At 36.7% G+C, this 20,891-nt stretch overlaps 2 protein-coding genes across 3 annotated transcripts in view; one reads left to right on the top strand and one right to left on the bottom strand.

The window, feature by feature from the left end:
- Positions 1-3,418, bottom strand: part of LOC115445952 (bumetanide-sensitive sodium-(potassium)-chloride cotransporter) — a 30,445-nt gene extending 27,027 nt beyond the window's left edge. For both annotated transcript variants that reach the window (XM_030172471.2, XM_037436462.1), the window contains exon 1: positions 2,743-3,418. In XM_030172471.2, coding sequence (XP_030028331.1) covers positions 2,743-3,132 — 390 coding nt within the window. In that variant the 5' untranslated portion in view covers positions 3,133-3,418. The remainder of the gene's footprint in view (positions 1-2,742) is intronic.
- A 1,119-nt stretch (positions 3,419-4,537) lies between these two features.
- On the top strand, positions 4,538-20,097 carry LOC115445949 (arrestin domain-containing protein 17). Its single transcript, XM_030172468.2, has 8 exons — positions 4,538-4,740; positions 10,337-10,489; positions 11,459-11,667; positions 12,187-12,369; positions 13,218-13,403; positions 13,518-14,186; positions 14,657-14,726; positions 16,348-20,097. The coding sequence occupies exons 1-8, from the start codon at positions 4,626-4,628 to the stop codon at positions 16,377-16,379; spliced, it is 1,617 nt and encodes a 538-aa protein (XP_030028328.1). The 5' UTR covers positions 4,538-4,625; the 3' UTR covers positions 16,380-20,097.
- Positions 20,098-20,891: the final 794 nt, after the last annotated feature.

The following is a 20,891-nucleotide window of genomic DNA, read 5'->3' as shown; positions in this document are numbered from 1 at the left end:
ACCAAGGCCCAAGTGGGACAATATATAATACAGGGCTGATATTATTATTATTATTTTATGCCAAAACGTTTTCGAGGACGAAGAATACATTTCTGAGGACCTCAATGGTTATTCTAGCCAGTAAGCCGTGAAAAATAATAAAGTAGACGTAACATGAACAGCGCTAAATGGACAGAAGTTAATGAAGGTATTGGAGTATTTTTCCGCAGTAAATTATAAGAATGTGTGTCGAATGGCGACACAAATATTTATGTTAAACTAAATAAATACACCGAGGTATTTATGTGTGTGGAATTCTAACATGGGAATTAATCATGGATTTGCCGTCCAATTAATATAATCTCGATAAGGTGACAATCTGCAAACTATTGGCCATCATAAACACACACTCACGCCTTTTATCACTTTACTTGACTCGGGATTCGAACCCGAGACCTCAGAGCTGAAGTCGTATGGTAAACGCAATACAACTACGCATCTAAGGCAGTCATAGATCTGTAATTTTTTTTATACCTATGCCTTTTATATTCGTACACGGCGTAGTAGCTGCATTGCACCTAATGCTAAGTACAGTATAGTTCAATCTTAATACATATTGTGAACTAAGGAGAGACGTGGCAGCCTTACATGATCGCTTATGTTCAAATTATTTTTCTCGGAAGCTTTTCAGTTTTAAGAATTTGATTTGTGAAGGAAAAGATCTTAAAACGTAGAAATAAAGATCAATTCGGTAAAATCATATTCATTATTCCGTACTACTACCGAAACCTTGAATATACAAACGTACATACATCATCTTTAATGGTTTGCAGTCGTTGGTTTCCGACTAACGTGACCATTTTTAAACCATGGCACAGGAAGCGCACAACATTCAACGAAATTAAACATGAAAAGGCGGTTTAATCAGATAATCGTTTCCCTTCAAGTGAATGAATGATTTGAAAGAGAACAAAACGTCTCGTGCACCCATCGGTGACAGGGGGGCCTTAAGACGTGGACCGCGCGGCGCGGCGGCCGGCGAGCGTCCGAGGCTATAGGAAGCCGTGGCACCGTCGCATTTATCCAATTTACTGCTATTACGATTTATTGGTGCTTCCAAGTAGGCGCCTCTGACCTAGACCGACAGGTGCGAGGTGAAAAATCCTGACTCTACCAGATCTGGCCAATTCGGTGCATTTATAACTGATACTTTTAATTTTTTGCATTGATTATATTATTATTTGGTACCTAATTGAGTCGCCTAAAACCTGAGTTTAGCAACGACTGTTTGTCTAGATATCTTCCCTTTTCCTTTTTTATTGGCGAGAACACGCATTAGGATAACAAAATTGCAGGGCAATTTAAAAATACATATATCAATAGCAATCAGTGAATATCTATTTAATTTTTGTAGCTATTCCCTTTTGCGATAATTGGCAAATCAGATCATTCCTATCCTATAGAATATTTTTGTAAACAATCAAATTTGTCCTGAAAATGTATTGAAAAATTTGAAGCATCACATAATGAATGGCCATACATAATGTGATGGCCTCCACATTTATAGAACATTCACTTCAACCATTGTCTAAAGAAAATTTTATACTGCATTGTATAGCTAATTAAAATAATACAATGCCTCCTTTACAACAAAAAGATTTTTCGCATTAATTATTCCTCTCATGAACAAACCATTGTTTTGCTATAAAATAGTTATCGCAGGAACTGATCCTTATCAACTATTTTACTAACTGTATGTACAATGCTTATCTTTAGGGTACATACAAAACCATGGCTTTGTGCAATGTTAATTAAATAAAGATACGTTTTTAGACAAAAATTCAAATATTTTTTATACTGTGAATGGTGCATTGATTTTTCTTAACAAAATAATGAATTGGTGGACGAAGTCTGGTGTTAGTTTGGACAGAAAATAGTATTCAGGATTTGCTATTTTATTTTAAAAAGGGGAACAACTTTAAATATCCTGGTAACATTTTTGCAAGCATATTGCATCTTAATCATGATCGATATGAGGCTTTATTTAGAGACCTTTTTACATGCCAAAGGTACATAAGACATTTAACATAATAATTAAAAATATTAAATGTATAATTTAAATCAATCTCAAATCATGGCTGAGTAGTAAATACTTTTCAAATATAAATAAATATTTTTATAGTAAGATACTTAGAATTTTTTCAGTGAAAAAAATTACCACTACATATTTTCCATCGCATTTAATCAGGAATGGACTTAAATTTATTGTTATAAAAACAATCAATATTGATATTCTAACATGCACTTATGACAAACTGTCATTACATTTGAAATGCACTTCCAAAAACTATTATTATGGATCCTACACTAAATGATTTCTATAGACTGGTTATAAATATGAATCAGTATAACACACTCATTAGATAATTAAATCTTACTAATAATACTTAGCCAATGAGACTGGTTAGTTCTTGAGTTTGATACTCCTTAGACAAAAGTTGAGTCTATTTTTCAATTTGAAAAATGTACAAAAAATAATCCAGATATATTAAATATCATATTTTTTTGTGGTCTTCTAAGCTTTCGTGCTAAAGGTACATTAAGAAATATGTAATTTTCTTATTATTTTAAAAATATAAAAACAAGATAAAAATATTGGAATTTCTGGCAACAGGCTCGCTTGCTGCCTATCACCTGCGTGAATCGCATTTACATAAATAAATTAACTGCGCAAATTGCCAAATATTAGTTAAAATCTCTCACCTGAAACCGAGTAGCCGACGGCTGATCTTTAAACCTGGACGGCTTCTCCACATCCCTAAAGCTGCTTTTTGTGACCGGCGACTTGGACTGTACCGAGAGTGCGCCGTTCGTCACCGGTTCCGGCAGCAACTTGTCTTTTTCCCCCGGATCCTTCTTAAACTGCAGACCGGCTTCCACATCGTCACTTCTCACAGGAATCTCAGTCGGATACTGAATATTCCCATTCGTAGCCGCCATCGACTTTGCGGAGCTAATCTTCCGAAACCTTCCGATGATCACATCTTCTTCGTCTGTTACAGGTGGGATGTTTGATTTCAAAACCGAGGGACAAGCGCTCGGCTGTGCTTCAGTTTTCACTGGGCTTAGTTCGATGTCTTTAGGCGAACTCATTTTACCGACACTTAACTTCGATTTTAAAACATAACTATTTGTTTAGAATTGTTTGAATAAATATAACTAAACAAATTCCACACTATCGATTTACCAATGGCGTACTTTTATTATTTGTATAAATGTTTTATATGAAAGTTCTTACGAAACTTGTTCCATACAATTCAAACATGCCACCAATTTTATTATAAATCGACTAACAGCACTAACTTACTTCACAAAAATCTGAATGATACTGAATGAAATGTCAAATGATTGACTGAAGAATGAAATAAAACACACATCCACTAAACCTCAATGGCGAATCAGGAATCGATCCATTTGTCACGTGCTATCCACGTGAGGCTTAAATAAAAAAGTTAAGCAGCGTGGAATTCTATACAACTTTCTTTATCAATGTCCACTGCATGTATGTTAAAAAGAGACAACTATAATTTTTGCATCGAGCTATTAACGCAAACCACCAATAGCTATCAATTTTTCCATGTTCAGTGTTACTACATCATTGAAAGAACAATACGCATAGACAAACCATATTGTGTCAATATTAAAGCATCTATAAGTAAATCTTCAACGTTTATCGGTTTTACGTACACTAATATTATGATTCTATAAACGTGTGCATGATCATTTTGATCTTATATATAAAATAAAACCGAGCTACTAAATTCTTCTATATAATTTATTGGTAGCAACACAGCATTCATTTTGAAGTCGCAAATGTCAGTCGAACTGTCAATTTAGAGAGTACCAAGTACGATGTATGTGACTTTGATATATCGATATGAAACCACGGTTGTTTAAATAATCAATTCATAATATGTAGCTTATAAATATAATATATTCTAAGGCGCAACACAAAACATATTTTATACGACTGATGAAGAGTGAGAGTCTAAATTCTATGCATTATTCAACGCCGGTTGGTTTTTGTCCGTGTATCGAAAAGTAACTTCTAATCTAGTGCCATTATCTCCGGGTTTTCGTCATATTATTATTATAGTATAAGGTGATCCCTCTTTAGTAAGATATGATTAATTTTATTATTATTAAGTATGTTAGATAAGTACTCCCCTTCCAAATGGTGTCATTCGTTTCTATTAGCACCAAAATACCTTAATGATACTTCATTTATCGGTATAAGATAATACAATTCATACAGTTACACATAATACAGTTACTATTTAATAGATCTGTTAAGTGCTATTAACGGTACTAAAATTGTAATGACAGTACGCAAAAGCAAAAAATATACATAAAGCAATTAATAACTATATCACTTCCTACAAAATAATGTAGAACAGCACAATATTCAAATATGGAATTAATTCCGGTGAGGCAACATATCGATTACTAATAGAATCGATTTATCATCAACCTCGGTCTACCCTAGTGATAATAGTAATCTACCCGGCCAGTTGGCTTACGGTCGAGTTTAGCGTACTAGTACGAGGAGTGTGTGCGTTCAGTGTTTTGTGAATCAGTTTAAAAATATGGGATTTGATGAGGGGCGTATAGTTTTAGACAGTCCTAATGGCGCGTACTACGCTGGTCAAACGATACACGGGCAATTGGAATTCGATCAAGACCACGTTAAAACTTTTCGAGGTATGTTTTAATTTAACTGAGACGTTATCCAAAAAAACATGACCTCGTATTTCGGTAAATATAAAAAATGTATATGTTATAATACATCGCGTAGTTCGACGCCGGTATGTTTTGAACTGGGTTATAAAGGACGAACTGCTGGGCGTGTATAACAAGTGTCTGCGGGAAACAATAAACATAAGTAAAATATATAAATACAGGTAGGTATTGTACCGGTAAAAATGTTTGTCTTATATTATGTAAATCTATGCCATACATTACAAATATGCACCAATTTTTATCGCCTGAGGCTGATCGAAAAACTGCTCCTCTATTGTAATATTATTTCAGTCCTAAAATTTCAACGAATTCATTTTGAATTTTATGTACCACCAGGGGCCAAGACCCCAAACGCTGCGCCACTGAACTAAGCATTGATTAAAAAAAGCTTTGCTGAAATAGTGTACGGTGTGGGGTGCAATGCTACGTTCATCGGTTGTAAATTGTAATGTAGTAGATACCTGTAGGGGTGGCCCACCCCGGTAGCACTTTTAGGGAGGCGGAAAAATGAAAATAAAACTGTTTAAAACATTTAACTTTGTTTATGTTGACATTTTGTTGCTTTTTTCATTTGTTTTGTTTTATTAAAGAGTTATTTTGCTCTCGACGCCTGAGTGAATTTTGGGTCCGCCTCGGCGGCAAAAACCGTCACCGCGCCACTATCTATCGTTGCCAATAACAAAGCTTCGAACAATTTTTATTCCTGATTGTAAAATTGTTTTTTTTTTCGAATCTAGCGGGTGACCGGCACCCAAAGATACACTCGTCGGAGCTAAATTCCGCGAGCAGCCAAGGCCGAGCAATCCAATATTCGTTTATCATTTGTTTGTGTCTTTTTTAATAGCGAATCATTAAGATTGAGTACACTAAGCGCTGCTAATGTTGTGCTGTGTGTGGAAACTATCTTTTTCTCACACTTGCCAGTGCAATTCTTGTAACCCAAAAACAACAATGGTATTAACTGAGTACTAAAGCTCAACAAGTAACTGGAAATACTAATGTCGTCAAGATTGAAGTTAATAGAGAGATGGGGAAGAGAAAGACTCGCGAATTTTGCAGTTTACTCGAGCCTATTCAAACCAGACTGGTAAGGGTAGACTCAGGCATCGTAGAAGGAGTGTGTTAATTTCTACGATTGGTCGGAGCCTGCATCCGTTTCTTGATCTAATCACGACCCGACAATAAATACTGTGCAATTAAATTACAATGTTGACTTAACTGCATGTAAACTATAGTAATATGATTTCTTAACTCCTAGGCTGTGGGGAATAATTCATATAACCCGATTCCCGCCGGCTTCTCTTTATGTAGGAATTTTTGTAGAATCTAATTATCAGAACGATTTGTAGATCGCATTTATGCATATTTATTACCTACATGTCGGGTTCCCTTTCGGGAAATTCATCTTTCGCAATTGCTATCAGGATTACCTTCTGCACGCGCAAGCTTCGCTACACAGCGCTTGATATGATTACATCCTAATTATATACATACGCTATACAAACATAATAAATACTTACATATTTACACCCAGACATTATGCTCGGCGTCACAGATTAGAGTCTAGTCTTACAGACACACTAAAATGTAAAACGAAAATAGTTCCGAACGAGGACACGTTCAGAAATTACGCTCTGTAATCATCTAGGTGTTTTATTTCCGTATTGAAATAGGCCTCTGTACATAATAATAAAGGGAATTTTATACAAGCATCGCAAAGTAACCAATACACGTGATGATAAGCGGAGTGGAGTCGAAATAGTGTCGACTGACGAAAGATAGCTATCGCTCGCCAGTCGATACAATTATGCCGGCCTGTTTGAAACCGAATATACACAGACTGATTCCGGAACGCGACACACTTACATGGACAGCAGGTTTTACACCTTTCGAACGGTGGTAGCTGTCCGGGCGGATACAAATTATCCTACTACTAGAGCTGACTACGCAAAATCTGTAAAAAATCATTCGCATACTAGCTTCTTAGGTTTAAAGAAACCGACCATAACAATAACTGACGCTTTGGGAACGCAAAAGTTCCATTCCCAATATTTTACTTGCTACGATGTCCTTCAAACCGTAATACAAGAACGTTTCCACATTGCTCAGTGGCTTACATAAACAAACCTTATGATAGGTAGACGCATACCTACAGACTACAGCATACGAAACTAACTAGCAAATAACCTTTGTACTCTAAGTCACAAAGGTTCTTTGCTGGCTACAAAAACTAGCCACGAGAATAACCGTGCATTATTTTTATAGGTAGGAAGTGTAGATTTGAATTAAATATTTTTAAGACAGACATTGTGAGGCACGGTATAAAATCGCCATTGTCCAATTAATGATAGAAGTCACGGCTTTTATGATTTTAGCGTTCAATGTTAGTTTTTGGAAACATGTTCTCTGAATCTGCAAATCTCTACGATAAATTATATCTAAACAATAATGCCTACAAGCATTTAGCATAATAAATATTACTCGTTTTAAAAATCTAAGATCTGAATCAAAAATAGCATTTTGAAGTCAATTTTCAATATACTTGGGTATTTAATTGTTTTATGGTCATCAGAGTATCGATAAATCACGATAAACAAGCAAAAGGTGAATAAAACCATTCCAATTATTCGAGGCCCGCTTTTATTGTGGGATACGAATGAAGGCTACGCACCAAGGTCGGCGTCCATAAAATTACACAATTGCCGGCACACATGGCGCCACACCGATTACATTCGCAGGATTGTATTAAGATATTATGATCTGTGTTAGCGAAGTCTGTGAAATTATATTTGGCTTTGGGGTAGACTTAGACCAGCCGTACTCAACCTTTTCTTTAAAGGGCCACAAAAACGTTTCGGTCTTGATGCGAGGGCCGCAAAATATTTTTTGTTGTTTATAAAAAACATAATTCAAAATTATTGAAAAGAAAAGCTGGTCACAATAAAGCCAGCTATACAATACATATTTTTCTGATGGGTGCGAAATTTATAAACTTTGCCTGTCACTCAAGATGGGCCAATCACAAAGGTTCGGCGGGCCGCAGGTTGAGTATGGCTGACTTAGACTATCTAGAAAGTCACGGACAGTCTATAGTCGTTGGGTATGCAGAGACATTAGGACCCTTGGTGTACTCTATCACTCTTACGGAGAGTGCTCTAAAGAACTCCTTGAGATGACACCGTCCTGACCACCCGTTCTCGGAGGAACATTCATTCACACCACTTGGAAACGCCATCTGCCAGCACTGTACGTTTTCAGAGATCATTTTTACCGCGAACTTGTGCGCTCTGGAATCAATTTCCTCCCTTGGTATTTCCCTGGGGTTATGACTTGTCCTTCTTCAAACGAGGTTTAAAAAAGTCTCACAATAGGCAACAGCTTGGCTGTGCTCATGGCTCTGCCGACGTCCATGGGCGACGGTAACCACTTACTATCAGGTAAGTCGTTAGCACGTCTGCCTTTAGCAGCAATATGGAAAAAAAAGAAAGGATGCGCCATGTTCTTATGCCGAGAAGCAAAAATTCTGTCTATCAATGTAACTAATACATGAAGAAAGTGCAACACATACTTATGGCGTGGCGTTATGGACGAATTAAAAAATAAATCTTACGTATACATGAGCATTTTGATATTAAACTTTGTCAGAAAAGAAAGGTCATACAAGCCTTACAAATATCCGCCATGCTTGCCTTTAACAAAATTGACCGAAAGGATATAGGCAGCTAGAAAAAAAAACTGGGGAAGTCAACTTACGATACTAACGGTGGACAATTATAATTAATCGAAATGTACTGCAGTTTAAATAAGTGGAATAACCGGATGGTTATTGCACTTATGGATGGATATCCGCCCATATTTATTTGCTCTTCGTACAAGCATTGGGATAGCCCGCGCGGTGCGACTTTCTGGCCATCCTCATTTGTTTTCCTTTAACCACAATTGGACAGTCGTGACATGAGATTCTTAAGAACAAGTTACTGAGTTGCTTGGCGCGTTATTAATGACTCGAATTAAATTAACTCGAAGTATTTCCTCCTTCGTTCGTAGAATATTGCTTATTCAGTTATACATATGTTTGTTCCTCGCAGATACCCCTGTTTAAAACTTTAGAATAAAGTTACCTACTCAACAATTCAGCTACCAGTAAAATCATTTTCAAAATCGCAGCAGTAATTCCTGAAATAAACGCTTTCCAATAAGCAACGAACAATCTATTTGACTTTATATAATAGTGTTTAATAGACGTTCTTTATACGATAATTCATCAGTGAACTTTAACCACTGATTTAGATACTACCAGACCGATAGTCAGGGACACGAGTGTGGCAACAGCTTCTTCGTGTGTATTCGTTATCATAATTCATAGTCATATTACTCGCCAATGGTCTAAATTAAGAGGGTCTCAAATACTTTTTTCTCATAGACCACTTTAAAAATTTTGCTGGTTGCGATGGACCTTTTTTTTGCGGAGAATGAGTATTACCACTACGGCCCAGCATTCACGGAAAACGTCTGGACATTTATGTTGAATCATCGACCTCTTGCCTCACAACCCTTATCAATATTATCTGTCTTTTGATAGCTGAAGCCAAGCTAACATTTTAGTTCTTTACTATCAATCCAGATAAATTTTCGTAATCAGGGGCTCACGAATTGTGAACCCCCATTTTTTGAACGTAAACCCTCGTAAAGTCTCCAGTGGACCCTTGGGGGTCCACCTGGACCACTTAGGGAACCAATGGTCTAAATGAAGCATAAACGTTTATCCAACACTTGATAAGAAAAAATAATAGCATGAAATGATATAATACAGCTCATTCATCGCTTACCACTACAGTAACTACGTGTTCATTAATTACTGAGGCCCATAACAAATACGCCTTGTTTTTGTTAACACCGAGTTTGTCAACATTAACCTAATTACTGCATTACGGACAAAATTGGACATTAATGATGAGATCATAGTAAAACAGGAAACCCTGGAAAACTAAGTTAAAATACAGAAATCCAAGGTGTTTTCTGCAGTAAGGTGAATCTATGCCGTAAATTATCTTAATCCAGGCCAATCTGGCAGATCTTTGGGGTATTATGTAACCGAAAATTTGCCTCCGTCAAAATATTACGACTGGCAACTGTCCTAAACTTTACGACTTCTCAATCACAATCTTTCGTTTATTATTTTTTTTAAATATTGGCACTGCCACCAGTAAAATCGTGGATAGCGTGATTAATAACAGACACTGGTGATAGGATACTTACATTCCCCGGGATAGCGACGACCGGACACAAGGAGTGAAATCATAGATACTATTGTGCTTAGTGGCTCGCGTAAGTGTGTCGCGTTCCGGGATCACCCTGTATATGTTCAGTTTCAAAGTCCGGCATAATTGTGTCGACTGGGGAGGGGTAATCATGTCGCTTCATTCGATATCACTTACCATCAGGTCCCGTGAAGTCTAAAATCCAGAGGTAAAATATGTCAATTAGCCTACTCCACTTGAAGCAACATATAAGAGTGATGTGTTCAATTGTCATATAAAGTAACATTGTTTTGCAGGTATATACGTGAAGATCAAGGGTTTCTGCAAAGTTCACTGGACATCGACAGAAACGCGACGAGTCCACGATCGCCAGGAACACCACACGATCAACCATGACTCCCACGAAGAGTACATTAACCACAAAGTGTACCTCGCCGGCGGGGAAAGTGGTAAGGCAATAAGAATCACAAGGGTCTGTTCAAAAGGTCCATCGATGCACTGTGATGAAACGTAGTCTTGTTAAGCCAGAACATGATCAAACTCTACCTATATAAACTGAGACATACAGAAGTACTATGGTTTTAAAATTTGTGTTGGAGACGTTTGACGTACCTAGTCAGAAATAAGACGAAAATAAATGAAAGACGAGGTATCTTTGACTGTTGCTAAACAATCTGTTCGACAAAAATAGCCAGCAACTTTGTGCATTTTATCAGAGAATGTTCATTAGTACATTATATTGTGATTAGTAGGTAATGAAGGCGGTTTTGGGCAATTAACTATTTTTATTTTATCGCCTAATTGTTATTTTAATAACCGATAAGGTTAAAAGATCCACTAAAATATTGAGGGCGAAACGAAAAGTCGCGATTTCGTTTCTCGCTCCAGGATGCTTTTGTAATCTGTACTTTTCAAATGCTTGGTATAAATAATAATGTATAAAGTCGAGGCCGTAGCTAACCTTCTATAATCGCTTTCAGACACAAGTTACAGGCCTAAAAGTAGGCAAGTTACTTTAGCTATTTTAGATACTTTAGGTCGCATAGCTAAAATACCTTTTTATATTATGTACAGACCACAAACTTAAAACGAAGCTATCTGTAATTACTTAGCCTGATCTCTCTCCGGTCATATCGGATTGCCGTCTCACCGGGCTATAAGAATGAAAGAACAGAGTGCATCTGTGTATTGCGCGCACACTTGGGCACTATAAGTGCGCACTTGGCTGATTGAGATTGGCTGTTGTAATTCGGTTAAGAAAGAATCAATTAATTACTTCGTCTATACCAAATAAGTTAAATGAACTCTGCTTAGTTTCAATCAACTTCCATAAAGCTCAAAAACTATGGTTCACTGCGGAACATTATCTTTCTAGATGTTATTTCCTTACGAGTACTGTAGTTGTTCCAACCGACCAGGTGAACATACCCTCCAGCCCGGCCATCATACATTCTCGTTCCAATGCCCCATCCCACCGAACTGCCCGGCGTCCTTTGAAGGTGCCCACGGTCACGTGCGGTACCAGATTAAAGTCGTCGTGGATCGCGCGTTCAAGCTCGACCAAGAGAAGGTGGTCGATATCAAGGTCCTCGCGCCGTTGGACTTGAACACACATCCTTATGCTAAAGTAAGTAAGATTTACTTTTAAAAGTCATGGTAATGGAGAGACTAACGTTTGATTTGATATATGGATATTTGGTTGTGGTTCGCGTGTGTGGTTTCAGCTTGGTAAGTACGATAGCAATCTTTATTTCAGCCGTCAAGAGCATTGTGTAAGCACTGTCATTCCACTTGATGGACATGTTTGACATAATGCCAAGTAGTTACATAATAGCCAGTGCAATCATTATTACGAGACGTCACACTTTCATTTTTAGGGTTCTGTACTGCAAAAGGTACCTTTACCGTAAATATAAGCTTAAAAAAAATTAAACAAAAGAAAAACCGGTACCAAAAACCTCTACAATCCAAAAAACTTCCCCTTGCCACACATCTACGCACATGTTCACTATACCTGATGATGATGTAGGCAAAGTGTGTTCCAAATAATGTCGAGAGACGAAAGATGGTCAATGGCCATCCCACACCAGTCGACACAACTAAGCCTGTTTGAAACCGAATATGTATTTAACAAGAATGTCACCAGGAACCCGTGGAGTTCGAGATAGAGAACTCTTATTGCTGCTGGTGCATGGGTGCCGGGTCCACGGAGACCTTGATCAAGATGCCTGTGGCGGGCTTCTGTCCCGGACAGAACATGCCGATAGAAGTCAGCTGCAAGAACATGAGCAACGTCGAGGTGGACACCATCAGGTTCGAAATCAAGGAGGTATGTGAGACACTCAGCAGTTATTATATACAGTCGTTGCTTCTTTTTTTTTGTATACGGGCAGAGCAAAACGGCCTCAGTGAACCTGATGGTAAGTATCTTCCCATGAAAAAAGTCCTGCAATTTTTCCTTGATGAAAGTAGCTGATCTCCTTTGTTGTACCTTCAAGCTTACTCAGTATTTAGTGATTTAGCCATGAAAGCATAGCATACAGTTACTTTCACATTTAAAATATTACTATGAGTAGGCTACATATAGGCCGTAAATTACGTGATGGCTTGAGATGTCCGTTAGCTCCTTTTTTAAAGTATAATTTTGGTAATTAAACCAATTGACTCCTGGTCGGCCGTTAATTTCTATTTGATTGTAACCATGAGAAATTATAATGAACTCTTTGTTTACGGTTAATGCGGTACTAGCTTTTGCTTGTGACTTTGCAAGTTTGAAAATCTTTACTATAAACAAAATTAAAATGGCAATATGCTTTCCCTCTATTTTCAAGGGCCCTAAAATACTTGCTAAATGTAGGTATGTTAGATTTCTTCCCACTACCGCGAAGAGAAAATATCCCCCGTCAATCTATATCAGGAGATTATCCAAGATGCCTTTCTAGAATCGTTAATGCTAACATTATGTATAAAAATAACATATCCTCAGGATTAAATTATCGATACAATATATCATGCCCATGATTTTTTTTTTGTGTTTCCTATTAAAATTAAAGATTATAGGAAGGCATCTAAGGTACGGCCTCTGGATGGATAATCATCTCTCATCGATACTCTATCTAGACGGCACCATACTTAACATCAAGTGCAGTACAACCGTTTTGCCCTAACTGTTGTCAGACAATAACATTCCACGCGACGCACGAGCCGGGAACACGGCACCAAACCGATGTCGTGGCGGAGATCAAGAAGGGCCCGATACCTGAAAACACCACGCGCAATTGGACCGTGCAGATGCCAGTGCCGGAAATGGAGGTGCTCAACCTCATCAACTGTCGATTTATCGATATCGAGCATAAATTCAAGGTACGTCACTAGTGGTATTGAATACTTTTCACAATACCATTTAGTTTCAACCGTATGTGAGGAAATCTCATACTCATGTTTAAGTGATAATAAACCTTATACTTTCCTTTCTAGGTTTCGGTAGAATCTTCAGGCTGCCACACGGACTCGGACGAATCACATCCCATAGTAATAGGCAATATACCCATAGCAGGCTTCCAAGACAACGTACCGAATCCATTACAGAATCAATTGCCCAACCAACCGGTTGTCTCGCAAAACGTTCAAGGAGTAGCATCAACCTACCCCCCACCACCTATTGTCACCCAACCCATGGGTGGTGGATATCCCGGTGGTGCGCCTTTGCCCCAAGTATCACCTTATCCTGTTGGTCCTTCTTACCCTGCCGCCAATCCACCTTACCCGGGTGCTAATCCTCCTTATCCGGGTGCTAATTCTCCCTACCCGGGTGTTAATGCTCCGTATCCGGGTGCTAATCCTCCTTACCCGGGTGCAAATCCTCCTTACCCGGGCGCAAATCCGGCTTATCCCGGCCCTGGTGGCCCCCTGGGCGGTAATGCGTATCAGCCACCCATTACAAACCAACCGTATCCACCAAGGTCTCCCTACCCGGGTGGGAATCGTCCGTACCCAAATTCACCCCAGCCGTATTCGGGATTAAACTCTAATGTGCCAACAGACGGTACGCCGCTTCTGAAAACCGGTACCATAGGATTTGGGGGTCCGGTTAATGCAAATAATGCAGTGATACCTTCATTGCCTGCCGGAGCTAATGTTCCTTATGTAAGTAGTTCGTTTCTTAATACTAACAATGGAAAAAACTAAATGACACATTGATGGGCAGTAATCACCTTTTTTTTTAAATAATATTTAATGAGCTTCTTATATTTAAACGGCTTTTAGAAATCGAAATAACACTAGTTTACGGATTTCTCCAGGATTTTTTTAATTATACAAAATTTTAGTACCAACATTTCAAAGGCCTTGCAGCAAGTGCCTCGTGATCACGGAGCAGACTGAATTTTTGATTGTCTGAAAAGTTTATGTCGATCTTCAATATCTTTGTTCAATTTTACCATTTTTTGTTTATAAATAAATATAGTTAAAAAATTGCAAAAAAATCGTAAACTGTATGTTTCATTTCAATGATGATACAGATTGACATAAGCACTTTCTGATTTCGATATTTGATGACAAAATCACCTCAGATACCAGTCTAATATAATCAATTTATGATAAATGTGTTGTTACAGCCGACAAGTCCAGCAAACCCATACATGGGGGCGAGCGCTCCGGAGCCTCCCACTCCTGACAATGAAAACAGTAAGTTATACCCACATGAAATTAATAAGGCCCGTCTTCAATGAGGCTATAATGTTAAATGTTCATCACATTTTACAATGTTCAATTAAATGTTATCAATCCGTATAAGAAATCTAATCTAGATAATACTCATATGATCCATATTTGGGAACAAAGGTAAAGATGTGACTTTTATTTATATATAAGCTCTGTATTATTTACTGTCCCAGTGGGCACGGGCCTCCTCTACTAATGAGAGAGATTAAGCCTTAGTCCACTACACTGGCCTAGTACAGATTGCTCAAAATTTCTATAGAAAACTTCTTAGGTTCGTAGGTTTCCTAACAACGTTTTTCTTTACCGTTAAAGCAAGCCATAATTCACAAAGAATACACACATAATTTTAGAAAAGTGAGAGGTATTCCCTTAAATTTTTGAACCTGCAGACATTTGTCTCGGCAATCCGTTCAACTCCCAACTAGGCTAACGCCGCTTTTTTATCCTTATATTTGGCGAATAACTTCAGACGTACCATCGATTTAAAGATATTTTTTTTTCTCAATAAGTCAAAAAGTCATTCACATGAGAATAACATAACGAAACATAATACATAATTGGAATATATTTATTATTGTTCGAACAAGCAGTATTAATTTTAACAAATAGATTTATTTATCTCGAAACATATTAAATAATTCGTCGTGCATTACTCTCATGTATAGTAATTCAATAATTATTTTTTACGTGCTGTTGTTAATATTATTCCGGGACAGCTAAGACCTTGAGCGTATTCAACCATTGCTTATTAATATTCAACATGTTCGCTCATTGTTCTCCGTACGAATTACTTTTTAAATATCTTGTGTCATCAAGCTCTCACAGTAATGCAAATGTTTTGCAAAGTAAGAAAATAAAATTTAAATAGTATTTTTATATTATACCATTAAATTACGAGACGTCAATAACCGATTTTATTGTATTTTGCATTCCTGCCTACCCTGGAAACATATATTCATTTATGTTCCTCTCTTACATCTACTATTACACGGTAAACCTAATGCAGTAGTGTAACACAATATAAGTAAACAGTATTTTGTCTTACCACCCTCACATTTTCATATATTACAATACCACAGTGGAATAGCTTACCCTAGACCAGCCTAGTATCAAAATTTGTCGGAGAGCTTTAACGCGTAGCATTTATACAATAAGTGGATTTCTCAGTAGTCTAGCCTTGTTGCGGCGATAGCCTAGTTGGTTGTGGAACGGACTGCCGAGACGAATGTTCGTAGGTTTAAATCCCAAGAGCACACATCTCTGACTTTTCTAAAAAAAATTATGTGTGTATTCTTTGTGAATTATCGCTTGCTTTAACGGTGAAAGAAAACATCGTTAGGAAACCTGCATACCCGAGAAATTCTCTATTAGGAATTTTCGAGGGTGTGTGAAGTCTACCAACCCGCACTAGGCCAGCGTGGTGGACTAAGGCCTATTCTAAGGACTAGTGGACAGTACATAATACAGGTTTGATATTATTAGTAGCCTTGCTACAAAGCCTTGTTACATCGGGGCCCCTAAAGCTCGGGGTCCCTATCATTGATACAGCTATACCTACGCCCCTGATTTTTTTATTTTTTTTCAGAGCAACCCCTCAACGGCGTGCCAAAACCCTAGATCTTATAACATTAAGTACACTACTTTATTCTTAATCTTATGATGTGAAAGTCACTAGGTAATACTTCACCACCTAATCCTTAAAAATTGTTTTAAATTGTTAAGGACGTAGACACGATATTGGCCAGTAAAAAATCCAGAATTAATAAGTGGCGGAGTTTTTAAGTACAGTCAGCCAGAAAAGTAGCTGAACAATTTCAAAGCTCAACATGCTTTTACATGTTAACTTCAATCGTTTTTTTTTTCGTTATCAAATATAAAGTCAAAATCTTATGGAATTTCTTTTTCGTTATCAAAACTAAAGTCAATTCCTGAAATTTTGTTTTACTAAATACTAAAAGGTAATTGAGAAAGAAACCAAAGTTTAAAGCTGTTTTTGTGACTGATTATACTTAGGTTTAAATTTGGGTGCATTTTATAATGGTCAAGAAATGTTGAAATGGTTTTAGTCTTTGTGATGAAACAAATTAACATAATGTTCTTCCTTGTTAATGTGTGTGCCACTTATACACAGCGTGTTGCAATGAAGAGGTATCAAATATTCTAATACAATGAATCGGGTTAAAGTTATGTATATACGAAATCAGATTAATTTTGTATCAATATACTCATTAATCCCTAAATTATATTGCTACTTTATTCGTCAGATAAAAAACTATTACATTAACATATTGTCTAGTCTCATCAGTTAGTGTTTAAAAAACATCAGCTGAAATACGGGTCATTACTAACTTTTTTTTAAATGTAGACTGTAATTACTCTTGAGCTATGAGCATTATTTCTCTCGAGCTAAAGTTGTAATTGATACCTCTATTTTGTAACATCCTGTAGCAAATAAAGGCCGGCCTATATTAAGGAAAGCCTGTATGAATAAGTGATTGTGTCTTGTTATTAGTATTTTTTATTTTTATATATTTACCATACAGTTGCTATTTAAATGTTTATTATCACATTTAAGACAATATATTTAAATACAGAATATTATGTGATTTATAAGGTTTTTTTTATATTTTTACAAATAATTATAAAATAGTTTATGAGACTTAAACGATGGTACTATGTTTTTGTATGTTTTTATATATTTCTGAGAAAGTTAAACTTTCATGAATATTTCGATACTTTACATAATGAGTTTGATATTTAACCATTAGATTAAAAGTCAAATATATATTACAATTGCTTATTACTTTTAAAGCAATTATATCTACTGGGGCATATTAATAAATGCTTATAAAACAGTAAGGGCCGACGGAAATTTTGAGTAGATTGTAACGTAAATTATATTGAAAAAGTAATTTAGTGTTTACAGCGTGGTATTAAAATTCAAATTGGCTTATGTCACGGCCTGATCAGTATGATTAAATCATCTTCATCATAAACCGCCTAGGTCCCATACAAAAAGATCATCCTGTTAATACCATCGGAATATCAATAGCAATAAAACTTATTTAATTCAGGCACAGCAAAGTGACCTACTGCGTGTGATGTAATGTGAGTGTCGACTCAAGAGATGATTACCTCTCGTCAGTCGACACAATCATTCACTGTTTATAAATAAATAAATAAATAAAATACTTTATTTATCACGTAGGCGAACAAAGTTGCACTTATGATACGTCAAAACAAATCATAAGAATAATTATTATTTCTATACAACTATTAAAATTACTTATATAACTATGGACATTTTAAATTAGGGATAAAATTTATACAAAAGACAAGGTACAAACCGAAGTAACCAGCTCGGGCTGGCAAGTAGGGGGAAATAGAAGGGTAACGCGTCGCGATCCTCACCGGCGAGGACATGAGCCCTAACCTAGCTAACCTACCGGCCTTTCACTAGTTTGAAACCAATATACTATTATTAATATAGATATTATAAGCAATTGTCAAAAGCCCTTTGTGACCTTTATATTTCGTATCTTGTGCATTTAATGTTTGTATGAATGTTTTTGTGTCATGCAAATTTTGTCTAACTTGGAAATGGAGTGGGTCCAGGTTGTATATGTAAGTTAATAGAATAACAAAGGAGCCCGATAAGAATACTCGGTAATGCTTTAGGTGAAAACCATGGATCTCATGATTGAAAATGAAATAAATAGGATATGGATTTCGTATAAGAAATGGTGACTTATTCTAAATTTGCAAGACACAATATACTTAAGTGTTACCTACATATATCTCTGACAATACATAGTTATGGGTATTGGCAAATATCTTGAGCGATGATGTTTAATCCTGGGAAAGATATCGATTAGTGAATATCGTTGAATGCAATACTATAATAAAGATCGACTAGAGATTGAAGCTCTTCGATCAAATGTATTTTGATTACGCGGTCATAGTAAATATGTACTAAACGAATTAATTACTAGGCATTATGAAATTTAACATCTAACTCATAGGGCCGCGCCACAGTCTCCGCCCCAGCGGTACTGCGAGCGGGGTTGACTGTACGAGTGAGTTGACAGTTATACGGAGGAATAAGAAGGATGTCCGAGCCCCGAGCTTAGCCACGACACGCGTTTTCAAGGTAGCGTCCTTCAGGATGACGTAGTGAAGTGCCACAAAGTACTTGGTGACTTTAAGTTAGATGTGGTGTTGCTAGTTTTTATGAGCGGTGGTACAGGTTGTCGTTTGGTGAGCGGATTGCTCATTTCCTCATTGCATTGCACTAAAAAGAGTGCAAGCCTAGTCGACACTAGCCATTATGCCACTATTGTGAACCTATCAAATATATTTATGGGTGTTAAATTGAACGTTCCTTTCCCGAGAATTTCTCTCATGCGCTCAAGATATAGGCACGCTACTGTAAGCAAAATCATGGAAAGTGACTTATATTGTGCCTTTCACTTAATTGCAACGGTTTTCCACCCATGTTGTCGAATTTTGATAGGTTTTATGAAATTATATGACATTTATTATGATTGCCATATAAGTAAATATTATATAAGTCAGCAACTGTAATAGCTGAACAAAAAACATTGTTAATATGTATAGATGGTTCGAAGTTTAAAATTTGGCTATTTTTATTGCCGACTGTACCGATTAATAAAAAAATACATTATATATTCAACCGTCGTATACATGTTCTGTGTATTAGAAATACTTTATAAAAAGAAATTGAGAGTATGTGAAGTCTGCCACTTCGCACTAAGCCAGCAGAGTACGCTAAGGCCTAAACCTTCTTAGTAGCAGAGAAGACCCATCAGTGGAACAGTATATATGGCCAGGAGGCCCTATTCCGTCTATTGGGGCGAATTTGTCTTGTTGCAGTTACAGGCGTTCTATTCGAAAGACTACTTCGAAAGAGCTGTAATAGCCGTGTACGTAAGAAAGGAAAAAATCGGCCATCAACTGTTCTAGACTAGACTTAGAACGCCCATGGTAGCAAAAAGATGGATATACACCCATAGTCGGAATAGGGCCCATGACCTTCATACAGGACTGGTATGATTAGTATTCATGTACCAATACTGGGGCTGTAGACGTCACTTATGGGTTCGCAATCGGATTCCTATTTTATGATTGTCATATAGAATAAAAAGGTTTTTGCTTCAAGTTTGTATACGACTGTAGAATATATTTAATAGACTGAAGACAATCTTATGCACAAATAAACTGCCTTATGACTTGTTTTATTGTACATTTTTATAGTCATTAAATTATATTGGTGTTCGACGTACTGTGAAAATTAATCAAGATATTTTATATGAAATTTGAGTTTTATTTTATCCTCTATATGAGACCTATCGTCTTGTTCTGAGATATGGTGCACCCCCCCCCCCCTGACCATAACAAATAACAATAAAAATAACTGAATGACAATTGGAACTATTAACCACAGAGGTTTTATTATGGTTTAGCATATAAAAATACCTTTTTCTAAAAAAATAATGTTATGTATTACCTAGTACCCACTATAGTGTAGATTACAGTTGCACCTCCCTAAAAACAATCTTGGAGGCACCCATGATGGTAGTCTAATGGCCGTTCAATAAATGTAACTCAGTTTCGCTCTAAGTTCGCCATCAGCTAAGACGCTGGCAAACGAACATCGGCATTTTAAAGTAGTCGCTATGTAATATCATATTAACACCAAACAATATTTCAATTCACAATATGTGACGGATTTTGATAGTTCTATTTTGTTTACGTAGCAGTGATGATTCTACTGAGAACAAGCTCTCAATGGACATGATTGACAATGAATGACATGATTTGTTAGACTTCAATACATTTTCCTACTTAAGATTATACTCAAAGATGAGATTGGTTTGTTTAATACGGCCCTGTGGCCCAGTATGCTGTTTATAAGATCTGCTGAGGCAATAAACATCGTATACCTAAAATAAAACAACAATGTCAAATAACAGTATATTTCCAATAAACATTTCGAAAACAATATAAACTTAAACTATTCTGTCAATTGTTTTAAGGCAACATTATATTAACATTTTATGTTATTCCCTTACATACTAAATCAATTGAGAATCAAAACTTATATGAAAG

The sequence above is a fragment of the Manduca sexta genome, chromosome 8, assembly GCF_014839805.1.
Source record: "Manduca sexta isolate Smith_Timp_Sample1 chromosome 8, JHU_Msex_v1.0, whole genome shotgun sequence".
Classification (NCBI taxonomy): domain Eukaryota; kingdom Metazoa; phylum Arthropoda; class Insecta; order Lepidoptera; family Sphingidae; genus Manduca; species Manduca sexta.
This window is presented reverse-complemented; position numbering and strand designations above follow the sequence as displayed.

Bases quoted from the DNA above. Each gene is read 5' to 3' on its own strand.
- LOC115445949 (XM_030172468.2), top strand. From the start codon at position 4,626: ATGGGATTTGATGAGGGGCGTATAGTTTTAGACAGTCCTAATGGCGCG. The intron at 4,741-10,336 runs GTATGTTTTAAT...ATTGTTTTGCAG, and splicing joins CCACGTTAAAACTTTTCGAG to GTATATACGTGAAGATCAAG. The intron at 12,370-13,217 runs GTATGTGAGACA...AACTGTTGTCAG, and splicing joins TCAGGTTCGAAATCAAGGAG to ACAATAACATTCCACGCGAC.